Source organism: Dufourea novaeangliae, unplaced genomic scaffold, assembly GCF_001272555.1.
Source record: "Dufourea novaeangliae isolate 0120121106 unplaced genomic scaffold, ASM127255v1 scaffold16, whole genome shotgun sequence".
NCBI classification, from domain to species: Eukaryota; Metazoa; Arthropoda; class Insecta; order Hymenoptera; family Halictidae; genus Dufourea; species Dufourea novaeangliae.
The window spans coordinates 116407-138795 of NW_015373891.1; the positions used below are offsets into that span (position 1 = coordinate 116407).

General features: G+C 38.4%; 4 protein-coding genes across 4 annotated transcripts; all 4 read left to right on the plus strand.

Moving 5' to 3' along the window:
- The first annotated feature begins 747 nt into the window (after nt 1–747).
- LOC107187462 (putative odorant receptor 92a) lies at nt 748–3877 on the plus strand. The gene is made up of 5 exons (XM_015575570.1): nt 748–1544; nt 2120–2219; nt 3417–3527; nt 3603–3758; nt 3824–3877. Exons 1-5 carry the CDS (start codon nt 748–750, stop codon nt 3875–3877), a joined length of 1218 nt encoding a protein of 405 aa, XP_015431056.1.
- Nucleotides 3878–6557: 2680 nt separating this feature from the next.
- LOC107187473 (odorant receptor 85c-like) lies at nt 6558–8617 on the plus strand. Its single transcript, XM_015575583.1, has 5 exons — nt 6558–7357; nt 7977–8076; nt 8152–8262; nt 8336–8491; nt 8564–8617. Exons 1-5 carry the CDS (start codon nt 6558–6560, stop codon nt 8615–8617), a joined length of 1221 nt encoding a protein of 406 aa, XP_015431069.1.
- A 2693-nt stretch (nt 8618–11310) lies between these two features.
- Nucleotides 11311–14309, plus strand: LOC107187479. Its single transcript, XM_015575595.1, is given in 4 exon segments — nt 11311–12089; nt 13129–13333; nt 14025–14180; nt 14259–14309. Coding segments are annotated over 4 exon segments (1191 nt in total).
- Nucleotides 14310–14811: 502 nt separating this feature from the next.
- On the plus strand, nt 14812–21836 carry LOC107187489. Its single transcript, XM_015575606.1, has 9 exons — nt 14812–15596; nt 16560–16659; nt 16740–16850; nt 17606–17761; nt 18556–19400; nt 20757–20856; nt 21140–21250; nt 21564–21719; nt 21786–21836. The coding sequence occupies exons 1-9, from the start codon at nt 14812–14814 to the stop codon at nt 21834–21836; spliced, it is 2415 nt and encodes an 804-aa protein (XP_015431092.1).
- Nucleotides 21837–22389: the final 553 nt, after the last annotated feature.

Consider the following 22389-nt stretch of genomic DNA (forward strand, 5'->3'; position numbering starts at 1 on the left):
CACCAGCGAGCCACTCGATTAAACTAAACAGTAACCGTTCCCGTAACCGTTTTCTCCTAATCTCCACTCGAATTACTTTAACAATACTAATCAGCGGCTATCGCGTTTCTCTATTTCATTTAAAAACCCGCCACCTTATCGACGACCGATGTGACGTTGATGTTGCATTCTTCCTCGAATCAGTGCTCGACCGGATCTCAAGAGGAATTACAAGAAAATGTTCGTGTCTTTGGTATTTCAATACCCTCGCCGTAGGATTAGAAATCGCATCGAACGATTTCGAATCGTATTGTAATCTCGACGTACCACGTGTACCTTCTATCATTCATACAAAATACGTCGACGTCGTTGATAGCGCCCTGACGGTCAAGCCAGTCGCGACTCAGTTATCACGGTTAGATTATGGAAAATCATCAAAATAGGAGAAAATGTTCGATCGAATTATAAATCGCGATTTAATCATGGGAAATTGCTGTAGACAGGGACTCTCGCTAGAAAATACAATACCGTTGATTGTCATGTTCGGTCTTACTTCCGCGGTATTCGAGCACAGTTACAGTGGTTTAAGGCTGAATTTCCATGAATTCTATATCAAACGTTAATGCATCTTGCAATTGCAACGGATTGTCGACGGAAAATTGTCTTCCGGAACTTTTTCACGCAAGCGCAAATGGACTGTTCCGATCGACATTATGCCTCACCATTCCCAGTCGCTGAACTGACCTTTCAGGGATCGTTCAAGGAAATATGACCGACGCTCGAAATCCTCCGAGTTATCGGAACGTCCATTATAAAGTTGACACCGAGTACACGGTCCAGGTAGCCAAGAACTTGCTGACGCCGCTCGGTGTCTGGCCGTTGCACAGAGGCGATTTGTTCCTGGACAACGTGAAATCGTTCGTTCACATCGGAACGATCTTCAGCCTGATGTGTTTCCTGCTAATACCCCATATAATTTACACCTACCACGACGTTGAAGACCTGACTCGGTACATGAAGGTGATCGCCGCTCAGGTGTTCAGCTTCTTGGCGATCGCCAAGTTCTGGACGATGGTCATCAACAAGAAGGACATCAGATTCTGCCTGACAGAGATGGAGGCGCATTATAGGGACGTCGAGTGCGAGGAGGACCGGCTGGTAATGAAGAATTCCGCGAAAGTAGGAAGATTCTTCACTACCCTCTATCTGGGTCTGGCTTACGGAGGTGCCTTACCCTATCACATCATTCTACCTTTAATGTCCGAGAGAATCGTGAAAGCTGATAATACGACCCAAATACCGTTGCCTTACCTGAGCAACTATATTTTCTTCGTGATCGAAGACTCGCCGATCTACGAGATCACTTTCGTCTCGCAGATAGTGATCAGCAGCATCATATTGTCCACCAATTGCGGGATTTACAGCCTGATCGCTACAATCGCCATGCATTCTTGCGGGTTGTTTGTGGTTGTCGGCAGACAACTGGATACGCTGCTTGAATACAAACAGGATAAATTATATGACCGGCTGCGGAACATCATTCTACACCACCTGAAAGCGATTGAGTGAGAGAAATACAATATTGTTATTCGATCTACCGCTATAATATGGTAAATTGGACATTTTTACAGTTTTCACTGTTGAGGCTTTCGGGTGTAAGACGTGTCCTTGTTGAATTGTTTTCCCAACGTTGCGCAAGCATTGCAGCTAGTTTCATCAGGGGGTCGAAGGACACAAGGACACCGCTTACACCCGAAAGTCTCAACAATGAGAACTGTATGATGCCGGGCGGTGAAAGCTTCAAATCTATGATTGGACATTTTTGTTACGAATTTAAAAGTCGAAAATGAAAAAGAATTTATCAGGCGCAGTGCACTCTTACGATATTACCGCTTGGTTTATGGCCACGGTGAATTATTCATTGGAATACATATCATAGTACTTTTATAGGTAAAAATTATACTCTATTCGTGTTATTTACAAAACCAGACACATCAAGAGGTTTTCATGCATTTTAATTATGTACTTGAGTGTTTTGTTAGAGAGAATCATCCGGTTAACAAGTTAATAAATTTTTCTTTATCTTGAAGTAGAATGTAATATCAATAGGATGATCATGTAATAGAAATTCGGATTATAGATTTGCTGATACAATCGAGATGGCTTTGAGTACTGTGTTCCTCCTGGAAATGGTCGGCTGCACCATCATCATATGTTTCCTCGAATACGGCGTGATTATGGTATTGAAAAAAAGGCAATTAACCCTTTCTGTACGGACGCAGGTCAGTTCTGATATATTGAAATTTTAAGCATCTCACACGCTGCCGAGTATCCTGAAGCCTATTAAAACTACATTCCTCAAAGCAAAATATTTAAGATGTAATATACAGGGTGTTCGACAACATGTGTCAGAAACTTTAAAGGGTGATTCTACGTGCCAAATTAAGAAAAAATTAAAAATAATGAAATTGCGTTGAAGGCTTCATTTCTGAGTTATTAATTATTGAAAATACAGTTGAGAAACATCTGACGCGGGGGCTTAGAGCTTAGACTACTAGTCCGGGAGCCAACGACACATTTTTTGGTCAATTTGCTCAAGGTTGATTTATGTTTTATTCGACAGTATTTGTGCTACACATTGAGGAAACGACCTCCTGCCAGCACGGTAGCGGAACAACGCTTGACAGCAGCGTGTCAACCATGTAAAAAAATCTCGCGGAAAACCTTATTTGCTCAAACTTGAGTATTTTTCCACTTATTACTGACACCATAACACGACGAAAAATGACCTCCCGCCATGTTAATAGTGGAACGGCATGCTCCTGCCAATCGCATAAACATGTTAAAAAAAATAACTCGATTGTCTAAAATGCTCAAAGCTGAAACTTTTTTTAGTGATAGTTTAGATCATGAAATGGAAGAAAAAACCTTTGCTGCCAGTCGTATCGCGGAACAAAAGCCTTGGCAGGAGCAATTAAAAGTACAGCGTATCGCGCCGCGTCGAGTTGCATTTACGAGACGTATGCAATTCAACGTTAATTTTCTCAACTGGTAGTCAAATGTTTCTCTGAAAAAAATTTGAAAAAAATTTGAAAAAAATTTCACTACGGAGAGATCGCATAAGTTTTAAAGATCTATAATATTTTTCAACGATCAGTCGTTAAAAACGACGTTTTTTTTTTACTGGAGTTTACGGCAATTTTCACAACTGATTTTAGTCGACCGCTCGATAATGTGTTAACAAAAGAAAGGAATTACTCATGAAACAAGCAAAATAAAATTCTCTTGTAATGTTTTGTTCTGGAGTACGTATCAAAGAACTTTAGTACCGATCAGAACTGATCGGGCCTACGCCCTGCGTGCGATTATTTCGCGGCAAGTTATCTAAAGGATAAGAGAAAGACGAATATAGATTATAATTATTAATCCCTTTCAAGGAATGGGAAGACCACAAGATACTCAGCATGATGACATATGTTGTGCTAATGACATCAATATTCGTGAACGTGTTCATAATATGTTTCATCGGCGACTGTCTCAAACAAGAGGTGCTTTTCATGAAAGAAATTACATTAAGGTATACACTGCGATGATCTCGAATAACATGTTACCTTTTCATTAAGAGCGAGAAAGTGGGAGAAACATCATACCTCCTATCGTGGTACGATCTTCCCGAGGACATAATCAAGAGCTTAAAAATGATTATCGTCCGAACAAGTCGACCAGCGAATCTGTCTGCCTCAAAATTGTTCGAGCTATCGCTTCAAGCATTTTGCGACGTAAGTTATGATAAACTGATTTTCAACCTAAAAATGACCTTGGTACAGACAATAAAATAATGCAGGTTTGCAAAACCTCGGCGGCGTACCTGAACTTCCTCCGAACAATGACGTCGTGAAGAAGACTTGTAAGACTTGTATACTCGAAAGATTTTCATATTTAAATACGTCGAACGAAGTGTAAGAGGTAACACTATTTAAGTTGTTTTATATCGGATCGAAGTATGATATTCGTCGTTGCACTCGACATAATCTCATTCAACTACTTAGAAGAATAAACAATATAACAGAACATGTGTGCAGGATTATGTTTTATTCTATTTACTTAGAACTACAAATGAGAAATTATACGAAATGTTTACCGTGATATTACGATTTTCTCTAGACTGTAAATTTAATCGACAACGGACGAACGCGACACGCGTGTGTCGCCCCTTCGTGGGCTTTAGTTCACAATTATTGGCGCAGTTCAACACAAAACTCGTTCTCAATCCGTCTAAACTTTCCAGACAATGAAAAAAAATACAACAGGTGTAAGCCTATAACAGAGTTTGCACTGTACTGTCAACGGTCCGTTGTAGAGGACATTCAAGAAGGAATTTAATATTTCCAAAAGATCCAGGTACGTACTATTAGTATTTAATTCTTTACAATATGACTAATGAAAAAACAGCCAATGATTTTGGCATAATACTAAACAGTGTCTTCGATAACACGCACCAAAAACTGTAAGGGATGAATTCTACTCGTACAAGCCAAGCTAAGACGATAATTAAGAATAACGGAATTATATTAAGGCGTGCTTTCCAAGTTATTAATTATGGACACTACGGGTGAAAAACGTCTGACACGACGGCTTAGAGTACAGTAAACTAACGTTAAAGTAGCGGACGTAGGGGGTTCTTTACAGGTAACTACGGCACTGACGAACATTGACCGAGACCGTGAATCAGCTGGCTAGCGCGCGCCGGCAGTAGTCTAACTCGTCGCGGCAGAGCTTTTTTATCTGTAACTTCGACAGTTAATAACTCGTAAACGAAGCCTTTAACAGAATTTCGTTATTCTTGATTTTCGTCTTATTTTCGCATGGAGAATTACAAGTTAAAATTTTTAACACTGTTATTGAACACCATGTGTTCTGTGGAACAGCGTTTTGTAAATAGAGGGAGAATTGCATATTCCCAAATATAGAATAGGTACATAGAACGTAGTGGTGGGACCAAATTCAATATGACAGTGAATTCTATATCGTCGTCGACTACACTTGATTCTATCAATAGAGAGCAGTAGAAACGATTTTGGCTGCATATTATTAGCTGGGAAAAACCGTATAATGGATTAGAGATGACGATGCGATTGTATCAGAGAAATACTGCACACTATACGGGGTGTTATATAACTGGTGGTATAACCGAGTAAGGAGTGATTGTATGTGAAAAAATAAGTCGAAAATATAGAATAAATTTTCTTGATTTGAGACTTCGTTTTCGAAGAAATCGGCTTTGAAAATTAATCTGAAACGCTTGTATTTATGATGGTAGTAAGTAGAAACGGAATGCAATGAACAGACGCGGTAGCCAAGTCCTATTCAATTGCACGCGTACCCAGCAGATTTTCAAAGTCGGTTTTCTCGAAAACGAAGTCTTAAATGAGAAAACTTGATTCTATATTTTCGACTTATTCTTTCACATAGAATCACCCCTTACCCGGTTGTACCACCAGTTATGTGACACCTTGTATAATATATGTATAATTGGAATTGATCAGTGGAGGATATGTTACTTCTTCTTCTTCGTAACATATTTAAAGAATTATATAATCATTAAAACAAACACATAATATATGTAGACGTAGATACGTTTCAGGTATACAGTAACTAGAGATCAAGATTGGAGATAAAGCCACAGTGTCACTTAAGCAATTCAATGGGTCTGATAGTCAGATAAAATTTAAGAAAACCCGTGTTGAAGATTAAACTTTTTACTACTGCTGTTTACTACTGTACAGACAAATACAATAACAGCTATCAAATCTAAACCGACTTTATTATATAACAGTATTATATTTCGGTATTTATTCACATACTTACACATATCTTACTTTTACGGTTCTATAAGTATCCAGTATTTTGTGCAGAATCAAGGCAATAATAATAATAATAATATGCACTGATAGCGGGTACTATCTTGTCTTAACGAAGACATTAGTGCAGACTGTGTTCTCTGAATTATCGTACGCACAAATGAGGTACGAACAACTCAGAGCAATACATAGATCACCATATGAGTGCCAACGTAGAATTTCAACTTGTAAGGCATCACTGCACTAAAACTGCACTATAATTTATGCCTGCTGGAACAAATTCAAGAAACTGAAGTGATCGCACAATTTTCCCCATTATTCCCGTGCAATACACAACACAACACGATGAACAACTTCATGGCTATTCTCGTCATCACAGCCAGATTGTAGAAAATAAGAAAACAATAATTTCACAATCACAGACGCATTACAGAAAATAACCAATATTCCATTGACCGTCCTCGATGGTTCAGCTCACGGTTTATTCATAGTAAATCCGTTCGTCGGCAATTGTAGTTTTACTTCAATATAGACATACAGGTATTAGCTGAAATTTTCCCATTTTTACCGTGCCCCCCGAGCTTCTGAAGATTGCAACGAATTGTTCGCGAGAAAATTGTCCCACGGAGTGTTCCACGCAAGCGTAAACGGGCGTCTCGATAATGTCGCGCACTGTTCTCAGTCGTCGAAGTGACCTTTCGAGGATCGGTTAGGAAGATGACCGACACTAAGAATCCAAATACCTATCAGAACTTCCGTCACAAGTCAGATTTCGTGTTCACGATCCGTGCCGCTAGGATATTACTGACACCAGTCGGTATCTGGCCGCTGGACAGGAGCAGTTCGATCACAGCTGACGTCAAGTCGATGATCCAGGTCGGAGTGATCTTCGGCTTGATGTCTTTCTTATTGATACCTCACGTGATCTACACTTTTCACGACTGTGAGGACCTGACACGGTACATGAAGGTGATCGCCGCGCAAGTGTTCAGTCTTTTGGGGATCATCAAGTACTGGACGATGATCTTCAAAAAGCAGAGGATCAGGTCTTGCCTGGTGAAGATGCAGATACAATACAAGACGGTCGAATGCGAGGAGAATCGACTGGTGATGAAGAACTCCGCCAAGATCGCACGATTCTTCACGACCATCTATTTGAGTCTCTGTTTTGGGGGCGCTTTGCCCTATCATATCATTCTGCCTCTGTTATCCGAGAAGATCGTCAGGGCGGATAATACGACCCAGATACCGCTACCTTACCTGAGCAACTATGTATTCTTCGTGATCGAGAATTCCCCGTTTTACGAGATCACATTCGCCTCTCAGATAGTGATCAGCACTATTATATTGTTCACTAACTGTGGGACTAACAGCCTGATCGCTAGTATGACGATGCATTCTTGCGGGATGTTCGAGGTCGTTAATAGACAACTAGAGACACTGATGTTGGATCAGCGGAGAGATGAAATGAAGGCCAGCCTCAGGAACGTTGTTCAATATCATCTGAGAGCAATCGAGTAAGAATGATATGTTATATGAATACCTTAAACGTTACGGTTCATCACTGAAAGCTTCCTTAATCCTTTCATTCCTAGATTATTTAACTTTGTGTATATTACATGACATATAAATGATTCATAAGAAAATTTAAACATTTTGAAAGCGTTCAATGCCATTTTTCATTCGTTGCAATCTGCCAACTTTTTTACTCTTTGACAGCTTTTTTACTTTTTTTTTAATTGTTCACAACTTTTTAGTTTTTGTATAAAGTTATTATACATAAAATTCATTTCTTTTCTTTTGATCAATAAACTCTCTCGAGAACTTTGAAAGAAATTGGAGTTTTATAATTTTTATTGCATTTCTAACAATGCTCAACACTCGAATTCCAGCAAATGAAAGAAACAAAGGACAGTAATGTCTTACTTTACCGATTAGCTTCTAACATACTCACACATATGAAAAAATACACGATACAGATATTTTATTTGGTAATTTAGAATGCGTAGCCATATAGCTATAATGGAAACGAAACGGATAATTGAAAAATAATAGGCAACCGTCATACACATTTTGTCATCTTTACCAATAAGTATAGATTATTATGATGTCTTGAAATGCAATCTTGGATCATAGATTTGCAGATATGATCGAGAGAAATCTGAACGGGATATTCCTCTCGGAAATGGTCGGCTGCACACTCATCATATGTTTCCTCGAATACGGAGTCATTATGGTACCAAAGAAACCCTGAAATATCAAAACTAGTAAGAAATAAGAAAGAAATACATTTCATTAAAAAATTTTCAAGGAATGGGAAGATAAGAACATTCTGAGTATGGTGACGTATTTCCTTCTGATGACCTGGATGTTCCTGAATGTGTACATATTATCGTACATCGGAAATTATCTCAAACAAGAGGTGTATTTCCTTAACCAAACCACATTAGAATATACACTATCGCAATTTTTAATATTACTCTCTTTCCATAAAGAGTGAGAGGGTTGGAGTAATGTCGTACTTTCTTCCGTGGTACGACCATTCCGAAGAAGTGAACAAGAATTTAAGAATGATCATACTTCGAGCCACCCGACCGACGTGCTTCACCGCCGCCAAATTTTTCGATCTGTCGCTTCGAGGGTTCTGTGACGTGAGTATCGAGAAATCAACATTTGATTCCTTTAAAATTTAAAGCAAAATAAACATAAATGTAACGCTGCAGGTTTTCAAAACCTCCGCGGCCTATCTGAACTTCCTCCAAACGATGACAGGATGAAGAATATTCGTAAGAGAACCATATTTAATGTAAATGTATGAGTTCTTTTATTCGTATAAAGAAAATGGAAACCATTTGGTCAAGTCTATAGTTCATTCTGTGAATGTTATTATGTTTTTTTTTTTCACCATTACTTTAATTTTCAAACGAGTGCATTTAAATATTTGCATTTGCGTGATGACAGTTGATGATTATTATTAATATTGAAACATTACAAATATTAATATTGAAAGATTTATTTCCGGATACTGGAAACAAAAAGAAATTTCTTTATTACATTGAAGGTTCTATTAGAGCCTACATAAAATAAAAATCGTACTAAAGTTCATTGAACTGTTTGATCTACTGAATTTCAGACAATCAGGCATTCTATAAATGAATAAAATTCGCAGTGTAATGATTATAGTCGAAGACAATCGCAAATCGATCTTACAATATTATTAGAAGAAATTTTGATTTGGAATAATAATATAGAAAGAATTATAAAAACAGCGTTGAATTGCCAAAGATAAACCGAATAACTCATATGAATTAGAGAAATAATAGTATTTATTCATTCATAACACTAGTTACTGGCAATACTAAAACAGAGGTGAGCTTCTGCTTCAGAAATAAATTTAATAAAAATGACTTAATCGTACGTTTTTCATTTTTCCCAGGAATATTTTACGACGTATATTTCCCTCTGGTCCGTGTAACTCGAGCTCAGAAAGACGTATGCACTCACATGCGCAATCCGTTCCTTCGCGTACTTTAATTGATTATAGGCAGCGTTCACCTCACAACTCGTTCCCGATGCGCGCAAACTTTCCAGACAGTCAGAAACAGGCGCCAGGTTGCGGCTGTAATAAAGTTTGTCGTGATAATAGGATTCCACAGAAATTGTACAGTGCTTCAAGATTTTTCAAACGAAATTAGAGGTACGTAATGTTTTGTATCTATTTTCTCGGAATGAATTTAATAACTCCTTCTCTTCTTTCAGAGGACAATATTTGCAATTGCATTTAAATATAAACAAATCTTTATGATAATCACGTCAGTACGTTCATCACTATAGATTGGCACTGTCTCCCGCTAAAGATTTCATGACCGCCATGTTTAATTACCCGACGACACTTGCGGCCAACAAAATGGCCGACGAGTCTTCAGTTTACACTGAACACAATTCCATTTAAATAACAATCATGTGTATAATGAAATGAAATAGTAGGTATCTAAAAAATTTTCATTTGCAAAGTCCTCAGAATATAGATGACGGTAGTTCTGCAATTTTTACTTCATCGTAAAATGTTGTTAGATGTTGCAACCTATTTTCTTTCCTCAGCGCACGCAATGTCGAGGCATCGATGTGAACACTATAAGATGGAAGGGTGGAATGTGTGATATTTAGTTGCTGAGGAGGGAGTAGACCCAGGTACACACTCCTCTGGATTATCGTCTGGTTTGTTCTACACGATTATTGTCCAGGCGTCATCCCCACCACTTTGGGGGGGGGCTGGAACCCGTCAAGCACATACTTTGTTGTCTCTCCGCTTTTGTTGCCAAGGCTTGGGCTTCGGGCAAAAAACAAATTTACGAAAGTTTAAAACATTTCTCCTTATAAAATTATTGTCCCAGCGCGGACCTGAGTTTGGGACGATAATCGAGAGGAGTCTGTACCCACCACTCGCATATGAACACTGACTGTCCCGAGGTTAGTATAAATTTAAATTTTTTTTTTGTACGGAAAAATTTTGATTGCTCCATTATACTGCCATTCCTGTAGTATTTTAAATACAATAAAAAATATAAATAGTAAAGATAATGTCAATTGGATCGAGACCACGAAACCCGTTTCGACTAGCTAGCCGAAAGATTTGAAGTCTCTAAGGACTTTTGTTAAATTTTCAAAGAGTATCGACACCCTTGGAAAATCTGAACTCCTTAAAAACCCTTTGAAGGATTGTGAAAGCTCTTCATAGGACTGCAAATGATCTCAGGATGTCTCGAAACCTAGTGAAAAATCCCATCAGATCCTGAGTGTCTTCTGGGGCCTACGATATGACTTTCCAAGGATTCCTAGGGGTTCGACGGTTGACGATCTTCTGCCAGTTTCCACCGTCTTCCCACAGTTACTCGAGAAAACGTATGTCTATTTTTCCCGAGACTGTCCCGAAAATGAGGAAGTTCTCCTTCAAGCACTTGGGAAGAAGGCGACGTAATTTCAACCTACCCTAAACCTTTCCCATGAAGATGTTATGCCCTGCTAGGCAAAAGTGCAAGAAACAGTAAGGGTCTGCTACAAAACTCACATTGATAGTTGTAATAAATTTGATTCATTACAATTCAACCACGTTCAATCCCAGGTATTTCTATAATAGTAAATGTGTGTACACTAGACAACTGCACTCACTGCTGCAAACATCCAAGTACTGGTTTCAATCGACCTACGAACGCAGTACACTAGTATTTACAGTTTCCAGATATCGAAGAAAGCAATTTATCGATGCTCAACAATCATCTTCGAGTGTGCACTTATAATGCATAGACAGGGTAGCAAGGAAGGGTTGAACCCTTGCCATCATTCGTCACCCTTCTACATTTTTCTTCGAGAGAAATCAAGGGTCATGCGCAAACGGGAAACACTATCTTTCACAGAACCGTCACCAGTAGAGATCACCTGTTAGTACCAAGCAAACATTCCCGGTTTAATGATGCGCGAAGAAGAAACAAAAGCTTCGTACCTGAGTCTTCAGTGGACGCGTTGGATTTTGATACCGTTCGGTGTCTGGCCGCATTCACCGAACACTTCGAAACAAAAGAAATACATTTGCCGCCTGATAAACGTTATTTGTTATTTTCTGATAAGTTTCCTTTTCGTACCCTGCGGTCTGTTCGTAATACTAGAAGTAAAAAACGTCTACTACAAGCTCAAGCTGTTCGGCCCGTTGAATTTCTGCGCGATGGCGTATGTGAAATACTACTCGTTAATGGTCCACAAAAAGAGTATTCGCGAGTGTATCAAACACATCGAATGGGACTGGAAGATGGTCAATTATTCCGAGGACAGAAACATCATGGTGGAGAACGCGATCATCGGTAGCAGATTGGTGAAAATTTATATCTTCTTCATGTACAGCGGTTTCGTGTTTTATTACATCGCATTGCCTATCAGCAATGGGAAAGTCACGGTCGAGGATCGGAATCTGACCTTTATTCCAATGGTGTTTCCCATCTCGAGATTGATAGTCGACAGCCGCCTCAGTCCAGGAAACGAAATCTTCTTTTTGATTCAATTTTTCGGGGGCATCGTGATCCACGGGATCACGGCGGCCGCTTGTAGCTTGGCGGCTGCTCTTGCGGTGCATGCCTGCGGACAGATGAAAGTCTTAATATGCTGGATGGAACATTTGATAGATGGTCGGGAGGACATGAGTAGATCGGTGGACGTCAGAATCGTGAACATCGTGAGGCAACATGTTCGAATATTGAAGTACGTAAAATTGATCTTTTATCTGATATTTCCATGAAATGTCAATAATTCGGATTACTCGTAATGACTATGAACATTAGACGTAACTTTGGTTCATGCACTATTCCATCGTATAAGAAATCCTTGTTTCGGTAAAAACTGACAAATATGAGTTGGCTGAGAGACTGAGAAAGCTTTGAAGAGGTGTGCTGTGGACAGAAACTATCAAGAAGGAAATTCTAAAGAGATCGCTAATGAAATAAAGATATTCGAAACTACTTATGAAGAGGTATTCGATTGGGAAGGGGTTCTATCGTTTGTATTTTATTCTGACGTATTGTACGTTAGAAAGAAAAGTAGTGATATAATAGTTTTCCAGAATATCCAAAAGGGAACTATTCAGTAGAATATTGTAATGTTCTTGTATAGTCGATGGTAACGATTTAGTGAGGTAGTAAATTTAGGTCGTAAATGGAAGCTCTTAGTAGAAATGTCTTCAATACATCAAAAAAATTTCAGCATTGATGTAACAAGAAAATTACTGTAGAAGAAAGATTCTTCGTACATACAGTACTAAACTAGTTCTAGATTAAGTACCACTCCTCTGGTGTGTCTCTGTTTTTAGCTACGTTGAATTTACTACTTTATCGTATCGTTACCATCAACTCTACATTTTAAAAAATTCTGTACTTGGTCCAAGTACTTCTAAAAATTTTCTCTTTTTCCACTGACGCGATTAAGTGTAACTCCCCGGTTGACAAAACACCTCACTATTGTGTTATCGACAATCAGAATTTTTGTATATGTTTTTAAGAAAACGTGATAATAATACTTATAAGTTAACAGTACTTTCAAACGACTGAGGCAGATTCAAACGTATCATTTGCTGCGGTGCATCCTTACTTGTTTGCGTAAAACAATAGTCAGACGTTTTGTCAACCGGAGCATATTTCCTAGTTTTACCTTCGTGCACAAATGTATGGTGAGAAGTATTACGTATCCATAAATTCAGAAGAAAGAGGGATTTCAAATCTCCGATTACAACATTTTGCTATTGCAGATTCCTGTTCACCACAGAGAAGACGCTGCAACAAATATCATTTGTAGAATTCGTAGGATCTAGCATTAATTTATGTCTTCTGGGGTATTACTTTTTCGTGATATGCATGTACGGTAGAAATTGAACTAAAGGTTTAAATGTATTGAACAAGATTCACAATGCGAACGCGCATTGTAGTTACATAGGAGAGCTCGTCGCTGAACAAGTAAGGGTGCAAAGTCTATACAATTATGTATAATTTATTTTATAAATTTAGAGATATGTAACTTCATTGACGAATCGGATGAAAAGATTTTGTACTAACATAGGCTTCTGTATGTATAATCCTGTCCTTGATTATTATCGAAACCTATTACGTTACTTTTTGTTACAAATGTCCTGTTTAAAATTATGTGATAACTAGACTGCGGACTTTTATGCACAATAACATTTTATTCCGTGATTCATAAAGCCAAGAGCAAAAATAGGAATTTCTTTCTTCTCCAAAGTATCTTACCGAATTAAGAATGAAATAGAAATCTCTTTGCATCGAATGAAACTTTTGTCTTTCATTGTATTTCACAGAGAATTAGCAGTTGAATAGCATACTTCCTTTTTTTTACGATGAAAAATTATTAGACGAAATTTATCCAGTAAATGTGATATCTTCATCGACAACGGAAATGTTAAATATGGCGGATAATTTTACAAACTTCTTTCAAATTCACTCTTGAACTACATATTTTATGAAACAACTGATAAATTTCTCTATATGGTCGCTAACAGTTGAAACACATCGACAAGACTATATTTCAACCCCTCGAATCAATTACAAAATAATCATTGCAATTTAACAATAAGTAAGGTTTTGTGGCGGGAGATTAAGCTGAATAAAATAGAAATGTTCCTCCTAACAGTGCAACCAGATCGGCGAAATGGCGTACATGATTGATTGGTACAAACTACGAGGGAAGAAAAGGCGATTTTTAACTCTGCTAATCATAATGTCTAATTCCTCGACGAAACTCACAGCCGGAAATATGGTCGCACTGTCGCTCAGGACGTTCGGTGACGTAAGTATCGCTGATAAATATCACCGACTATTTGTCATATAATTGAAAATATTTAACAAGAATCTCACCAATGGATAGGTTGTGAAGACGGCGGTCGGATTTTTGAATATACTGCTAGCGTTAACATGATAATTTCAATAATTTTGCATCGTTACATACTTTCACCGATGTCATGAATATTGAATAAGAATGAGATTTTGAGCATGGAAAGACTACCCTGTATATTACTATCAAAAATAAAGAATACATTGATACCCATAACCAATTAACTTCAAACATTTCATTCAGATCATATTTAATCGCTAGTACCTTCAAAACGATGAATTTGCAAGAAAACCAACATCACCCATTACACCCGTGAACAGCTGCAAAACTGCAAATCCACCAGCATTTCCAGTTCTCTGGCATCGAAGAAATCCATTAATCGATGTTCAACAATCATCCCCGAATCGCTACTTATAATGCATAGACGGGGAACCAAAGAAGGGTTGAAACCTTACAATCATTCCTCACCCTTCGATGTTTTCCATCGAATAGACTCAACAAATTTGCGCAAGCGCAACACTGTTGTTCTCAGAACAGTCATCAGTCTATCAGCTATTACTTCTAAGCGGACTTCCCAACTTAAACGATGCGAGGGCCAGAAACCCAAGTGAAAAATTCGAATTTAAGCCTTCAATGGAGTCGTTGGATGTTGAAACTGTTCGGCGCCTGGCCGTATTCGTCCGACATGTCGAGACAAAAGAAACACATGCAATGGCTGATAAACATTGTTTGTTATTTCCTGATAAGTTTCCTTTTCGTACCTTGCGGTCTGTTCGTTACGCTAGAAGTGGAGGACACGCAAAACAAGCTCAGGCTGTTCGGTCCGTTGAGCTTCTGCGTGATGGCGTACATGAAATATTACTCGTTATTGGCCCACGCGAATGATATTCGCGAATGCATCAAACGCATCGAATGGGACTGGAGGAACATCGAACACCGACAGGACCGAGATATCATGATGGAGAACGCGATCCACGGTGGACGATTAGTGAAAATTTGTATATTCTTCATGTACAGCGGTTTCGTGCTTTATTACATCGCGTTGCCTATGAGCCGTGGGAAAGTCACGGCTGAAAATCAGAATCTAACCTTTATTCCAATGGTGTTTCCCATTTCGAGCCTGATGGCCGACAGCCGTAATAGTCCAGGAAACGAGATCTTCTTTTCGATCCAATTTTTCGGGGGCATCGTGATTCACGGGATATCCGCAGCTGCTTGCAGTTTGGCCGCTGTTCTCGCGGTGCATGTTTGTGGACAGATGAAAGTGTTGATGTGCTGGATGGGACACTTGATAAATGCTCGGGAGGACATGAGTAGATCCGTGGACGTCAGGATCGCAAACATCGTGAGTCAGCACGTTCGAATATTGAAGTGTGTAAGAAACATCTTCTGGTAGATCTGTGAATTGTCGTTAGTTTGGCTAGACATGGTTTTTTTGTTTTTGAAAACTTAGTGTTTTAAAATCAGTCAATTGAAAAAACTGTAATTATTCGTTATCTTACATGTATCGGGTGATACTATAATTTGAATCGAAAATGAGAATTTAGGAGAGATTTTTTATTGTTCATTTGAAAGAATGACCCAGGAAACGCATTATTTTTTACAATGGCGTACTAGTTTTTTCAAACTGTCTGAAACAGAATTCTCTTGATCAAAATATTGTGAATTTCTTATGCTATTTTTATACGTACATATAAGTAACTGGTAGTAAGCGGGTAGGGGATGAGTCTACGTGAAAAAATAGGTTAAAAATATGGAATAAAAATGTTTCATTCGAGACTTTGTTTTCGAGAAAATAGCCTTTGAAAATCTGCTGGATACCATTCCGTCTCTACTTGTGTATTACCATGACGAATACCACGCGTTTCAGATTAATTTTCAAAGTCGACTTTCTCGATAACATCGTCTCAAATGAAAAATGTTTACATTATATTATCTACTCATTTTTTCACATAGAATTGATTGTACCACCAGTTACAAAATACCCTGTATATAAGATAAGTCTTTAAAATCGATCTTCCTCGAATGTTTTCGAAACCGTTGATGATACCGAAAAATGTTTGAAATCAGTTTTGTATGGTTTCGGGGAGAAATAATTTGATGTGAGTTGTTTTGTGAATGAACGCGTAGAGGATAGATGAAGGTCTATTTATTGATATATACGGGTATATAATCCTTTCGTATACAATCTAGTTATAATCAGTTAATTGTAAATGTACCTTGTATATGGTACAGTGACTTGTACAATTTTCTGTTTCTCTAGAATAGTGATGGAATATAACGAAAGAAAGTAAAAAATAAAAGACTTTCTAATTTCAACATTTTGTATTATAGGTTCCTGATCGTGACCGAAGAAGCATTGCAAAATATATCGTTCGTAGAATTCGTAGGATGTACCTTAAACTTATGTCTTCTAGGATATTATTTTATCACGGTATGCATGTTTGACACCAGATATCTTAGACACGATTTTTATTCAACAATGTAGACATGTATTGTTTTTCATATTTGCAGGAGTGGCATTCGAATGATTTGACAAGTGCTATAACTTACCTCACGTTACTGATATCGCTCGGTTTCAACATATTCATATTCTGTTACATAGGAGAGCTAATCGCTGAACAAGTAAGTGTCATGTAATGAAAAAACTTATAGTCTGCCTCCTTGGTTCTCATTAAAAACCAATCTATTTTTCTTGTAACCGATATATGCCTCCTGACCTTGTTCTGTTTCTTTGTAAATCTGCTAAAAGTAACGTGACATAATTCGAATGTTTTTACAACTGAGCGAACTGATTTATCTTCATCTATTACTATTTTGGCGGCTGTTTTCTATAAATCTAAAAAACCCGCGAGATATTCTCATTTGGTAATTCCTTATTATGGTTCAAATAAAATAAAAAAATGTATATAGTTATTTATTAGTGATTTATAAAATACTTCGTGTTGGGGCAAGTTGCAACAATTACAGTTTGCCCCGACGGCGTATTACGTCTAACCCCAAAACACGATACATTTTAAAGTCAAGCGTTCATATGAAAAACGTTTAAAATATAATAAAACGGAGGCATATATTGTATATTCACCGATTGACGCTTAAGAAAAAAAAAATTAATGTGCAGAAATATTTACTCGCATGTCGCCAAGTTACCTCATAGAAAATACCTGTGAAATGAGGGGCACGATTCAAAATTGTCACGACGGCAACGCAACAGTACGAGGCCAGCATTTATCCTGCGTTAGCGTCATAGCTCTGTCCTTTTTCTTTGGAAAGATATAATCCCTGTTACAACTTACCCCTGTTACTTTCAATCTCGGTCTGCCCTAGTCATAGCAAATACGGTTGCTTGGAGGGTGAAACATAAAAGATTTTTGTGTTAGTGCAACAAAGTTGGTGAAATGGCATACATGGTTGATTGGTATCGACTGCAAGGGAAAAAGCAACGTTGTATAGTTCTTATAATCGCGATGTCCAATTCATCGACGAAACTTACGGCAGGAAATATGGTTCAACTGTCACTCAGCACGTTCGGTGACGTAAGTATCGTGGCAATGATCTACAATTATATAAAAATTGTTTATGTAATTCAAAAATTTAATAAGAATTTCACCAATGGATAGGTTGTTAAGACGGCGGTCGGCTTTCTGAATATGTTGCTAGCGTTAATGTAACAGATTACCGAAACATTTGCTGCCAATGTTAGTCTACCAAGGAACGCCAATATGTTACAGACTTTTACACCCGCCCTGTGTATTTTACATTCCCCACACTGTGTAGTAAATAATGAATAAGAATAAGGTTTTAAACATAAATATGTTATTCTTTTCTCCCTGTCTGATTGGATATGAGAGTAAACATTATTCCTGCAGTCACCACTTATCACAAACTTGGTATTCTTGTGACTTCAATGGATGACAAGAGCGTCAGTGATACAACAAGTGTCGTATGAATAGGGAAATTTTGTGCTCGTTTTCATTCCGTTTAGCGTAAAAACTAAACAACTTGCACGCTGACTATCAAACATGAAAACAGGCTATATTCCGAGATCGGCAGATAAAGCACTAAACACCCACAACATTGATTTCCTATACCATCCGTCGTCTGATGGTCACTAGCCATCAATTTATCGGTGCACAACAATCGTCCTCCCGTTCGCACTCATAATACATGAAGAAGGAAAGTACGATCCGAGGGGGTCGAACTGTGCAAAGAGAAAGTAATTTCCTTCAGCTACATACTGTTGTGTGGATCCCTTCGAATAGTGATCATGAAACTGGCGCAGGCGCAACATTGTGTCCCCATCAAGCCTTATGGTTCGTCGAGTTTTTAGTATGAAACGAGCTACCAAGCTAAAAGAATGCAGACGCCAACGAAGGATCCGAAGAAATCTTCGATCAGATGGAACGAGTACGAAGAGAACGTGGACCTGAGTATTCAGTGGAATCGTTGGATATTAAAACCGATGGGAGTCTGGCCAAGTTCGCACAATGTTTCATGCCTCGAGAAATCTTTTAATCGGCTGATGAATGTCGTTTGCTACGGTCTGATAAGCTTCCTATTCGTGCCATGCGGCCTTTACGTGATGCTCGAGGTGAAGGACACTTACAATAAACTAAAGCTGTTCGGTCCACTGATCTTCTGCATGACGGCTTACATAAAATATTATTCGTTAATGGTGCACGCGAACGATATTCGTGAATGTATCAGACATATCGAATGGGACTGGAAGAACGTTCAACACCAGGAGGACAGGAGCATCATGATTGCGAACGCTAACTTCGGCAGGCGATTAGTGCGAGTTTGCACATTCTTCATGTACAGCGGTTTCCTGTTTTATTATATCGCGGTGCCTGTTAATGTCGGAAAAGTCGTCGCTGAAGAGGGAAACCGTACCTTCGTACCAATGGTGTTTCCATTCTCGAGACTAATCGCCGATACACGCGACAGTCCCACCAATGAGATTCTCTTCTCGATTCAACTTTTAGGGGGGATGTTGATTCATGGAATCGCGGCTGGAGCTTGCAGCTTGGCAGCCGCTTTCGCGGTTCATGCTTGCGGGCAAATGGAGGTCTTGAAGTGTTGGATGGAACACTTGGTAGATGGTCGAGAGGACATGAGTAAATCTGTGGACGTAAGGATCGCGAACATCGTGAGTCAACACGTTCGAATATTGAAGTGTGTAAGATACATCCTCCCGTGTGATTTATCCCATATTTCATGAGTGTTGGTGATAATTTTTACTTGTATATCGTATCATCGTATAGGCCAGTGACGAGCAACTTCGGGCCCGTGAATTATACTTACGGCCCGCCGAAGTTGTTTTTGTGATTCGCTTCAATCGGTTAAAGCGAACGAAGTTAAGTGAAAGCTAAAGTAAATTAACAGTTCTTAAATTAATAAATTAGAGTGTCTAAGATTACGGTTGCAGTGGTTTGTATAGATTGCCAGGTTTTCAATTTTGGTCTGTTGCAAGAAAAGGTTGCTCATCATTGGTATTGGTGATGCACTAAAATTATGTAAACATTTTTGGTTAATATTAACTTCAGCATTGTTTGCTTCGAAGTTATAAACGTGATCAACTTAAAGCAGTGATGTTCAAACTATCTAAGCTTTAATATCGAGTTTTTTTTTTCTTACCACGTTGCCCAGAACAAAGTTGACCATCGACCTTTCGGGTAGTCAGGGACAAACACGGTGAGCCAGGTACCCTAAAATATGCACAGATTTTCTCGATACCTTTCAACCTATTCTTTCTCTCGCAAGGGGAGTTGCGGGCACCATTGTGGTCATTTTGTTCCACCTAGACCAATTGGTATGGCTACCTTGCAGTACTCTTGGACAAAAACCCCTCGACAACGACGCGGCTATATTTTGTAGACCTTCGGTGAATTTCGCACTCCAAACTTCTCGCCAGGACAGAGTACACGGCAGAAAGACAATATCACCTATACATCTGCTCACTTATAAGTTCTCGTCACACATTTACCAAATCGATACTTAGTAGTTAGTGCAACAAAGTGTGCAGTTTTCCAAGCGCTATCGTTAGAAATTAGAAGAGACATTGTCACATGCGTTTACGAGCTAATATGACGCAGCTGGGGATATACAGTATTTATTCAAGTTACATTCAACGCGTAACGTCTGACAATCACTTTCTTCGGTCGTTCAGACGCAAAAGGATTCAGATCTTCCATTGCCTGTGCAGATCTGCAATGGCACCTCTCTCCCCTCCATCACACGAAGGTAACCAGCAGTGAGAGACAATATCCCCCGCTGTGTCTTATTGGGTCGTACGACCGTATCGCAAGTCCATACGGGCGTTCGCATTCGTTCCCTCTCACTGGCTCGTCATTGGCCTTCTTTGCTACCAACGACGAGTCAAGAGCGAGCTCCCATTCGCCTTCTTAGATTGCTATTCTCTGTTTTTTGAAAGAACGTAATCCTCTGATTTTGGTAACCACTTTGAGAGGACCCAACCTTCGCGAGGTATGTCGATAAAACTGCTGCTGATTGCAGTATTTGTGGTTACAGATTCCTAGCGCTGATTGAAAAGGCATTAACTCAGATATCTCTCGCGGAATTCTTGGGATGTACACTGGATATATGCCTTGTCGGGTATTACATTATCGTGGTATGCCTATCTTAAGACACAGCCACTTATAGAATTCTTATAGACACCTAAACCCTTCAATTAAACTACAGTTATCATTTCAAATATTTTATGTAAGTAAATGCATGCATACTGATTCCTTTTCTGTTTGATTACGGTGAGGTAATTAAACTATTCAAATTTTTTAGAATAGAAATTATTTTCTACTTTCATTAATTTTGACACCTTATCCCATACTTTGACCGGTAATGTATATGTATCTATACACATTGGTACATTCATGTTCAATCTTTTAATATTATAGGAATGGAGCTCGAACGATATGACCGCCGCTGTAACTTACACCATAATACTTACATCTCTTATCTTTAATATTTTCATATTCTGTTACATAGGCGAGCTGGTTGCTGAGCAAGTAAGATTCTCCACGAGTATTTGTACTTTAACGCATAAATTGTTCCACTAACATGATATTTCTTTCGCCAATAATATGCAAAGAAGTTGTATACAAAATTTTAAAAATAAATTTTCATACGAAAATTTGTCCTTTAACCCTTCTACGAGCTTCGGGTCGTTTCCGACCACAGTAATTTCGACGGTTAATATTCTTTTAACCGTCACTGAATGCTTTATAGTGATACTGAGGGTCGTAGGAGGATTACTATTATATAAAATAATGCGTTATATCGGCGATAGAAATATGAGAGCAAAAATATATTTTATAACAGTGCAAGAAGGTTGGCGAAATGTCTTACATGATTGACTGGTATCGACTACCGGAAAACAAGAAGCTCGGTTTAGTTCTGATAATGGCCATGTCTAATTCATCCATAAAACTTACTGCCGGAAATCTTGTGAAATTATCACTGACCAGCTTCAGCGACGTAAGTATTCGATTAATCGTTCTCTATGTGGATCTGGAAACTAAAAAAGAATTGTTGAATCTATAGGTTGTTAAAACATCGGTCGCATTCTTGAATATGTTACGAACATTGACTTGAGAAGCTTGAATAATGAAACTGCAGGTATTGCCGCGCCACAAATTTCCTTTAAAACTGAGAATCTATTTGTAAAGATTGTACGCTATTATTGATTTGGTGAAAATTGAATGAAAATGATTATTAAAACTTGATGTAATATTATACTTCATCCTCTTCATACTTAGCAGTTTCAGCTACAAAAATATAAAATATTTTTCAAGTGCTTTCAGACTGTTCAATATCTTAGGTACGAGTTAAAGTGGCGCTTCCCCTTTAAAATTTACTTTTTGATAACATTTATGGTAATACTTATCTTTAGTCCTTCAGAAATGAAATAAAATGCTTGGAATTGAAGGAACACAACTGTATTTTTTTTAAATCGTTCGGTACAGATGTCTACCTCCTATACTTCTCCTTCTATACATACAGGGTGTCCCCAAATTCTTGCTACAATCAATCGAGTGATAAAAAAGAATAACATTTTTTTATTTATGGCTTCGTTTTTGGGGAGAATCGAGTTTGTAAATGGATCTAAATCACGTCTATTTATGCTGGCAACAAGTAGAAAAAGTCT

Bases quoted from the DNA above. Each gene is read 5' to 3' on its own strand.
- LOC107187462 (XM_015575570.1), top strand. From the start codon at position 748: ATGACCGACGCTCGAAATCCTCCGAGTTATCGGAACGTCCATTATAAA. The intron at 3,528-3,602 runs GTGCTTTTCATG...CTTTTCATTAAG, and splicing joins GCGACTGTCTCAAACAAGAG to AGCGAGAAAGTGGGAGAAAC. The intron at 3,759-3,823 runs GTAAGTTATGAT...AAAATAATGCAG, and splicing joins CGCTTCAAGCATTTTGCGAC to GTTTGCAAAACCTCGGCGGC.
- LOC107187473 (XM_015575583.1), top strand. From the start codon at position 6,558: ATGACCGACACTAAGAATCCAAATACCTATCAGAACTTCCGTCACAAG. The intron at 8,263-8,335 runs GTGTATTTCCTT...CTTTCCATAAAG, and splicing joins GAAATTATCTCAAACAAGAG to AGTGAGAGGGTTGGAGTAAT. The intron at 8,492-8,563 runs GTGAGTATCGAG...GTAACGCTGCAG, and splicing joins CGCTTCGAGGGTTCTGTGAC to GTTTTCAAAACCTCCGCGGC.
- LOC107187489 (XM_015575606.1), top strand. From the start codon at position 14,812: ATGCGAGGGCCAGAAACCCAAGTGAAAAATTCGAATTTAAGCCTTCAA. The intron at 16,660-16,739 runs GTATGCATGTTT...TCATATTTGCAG, and splicing joins TAGGATATTATTTTATCACG to GAGTGGCATTCGAATGATTT. The intron at 20,857-21,139 runs GTATGCCTATCT...TTAATATTATAG, and splicing joins TCGGGTATTACATTATCGTG to GAATGGAGCTCGAACGATAT.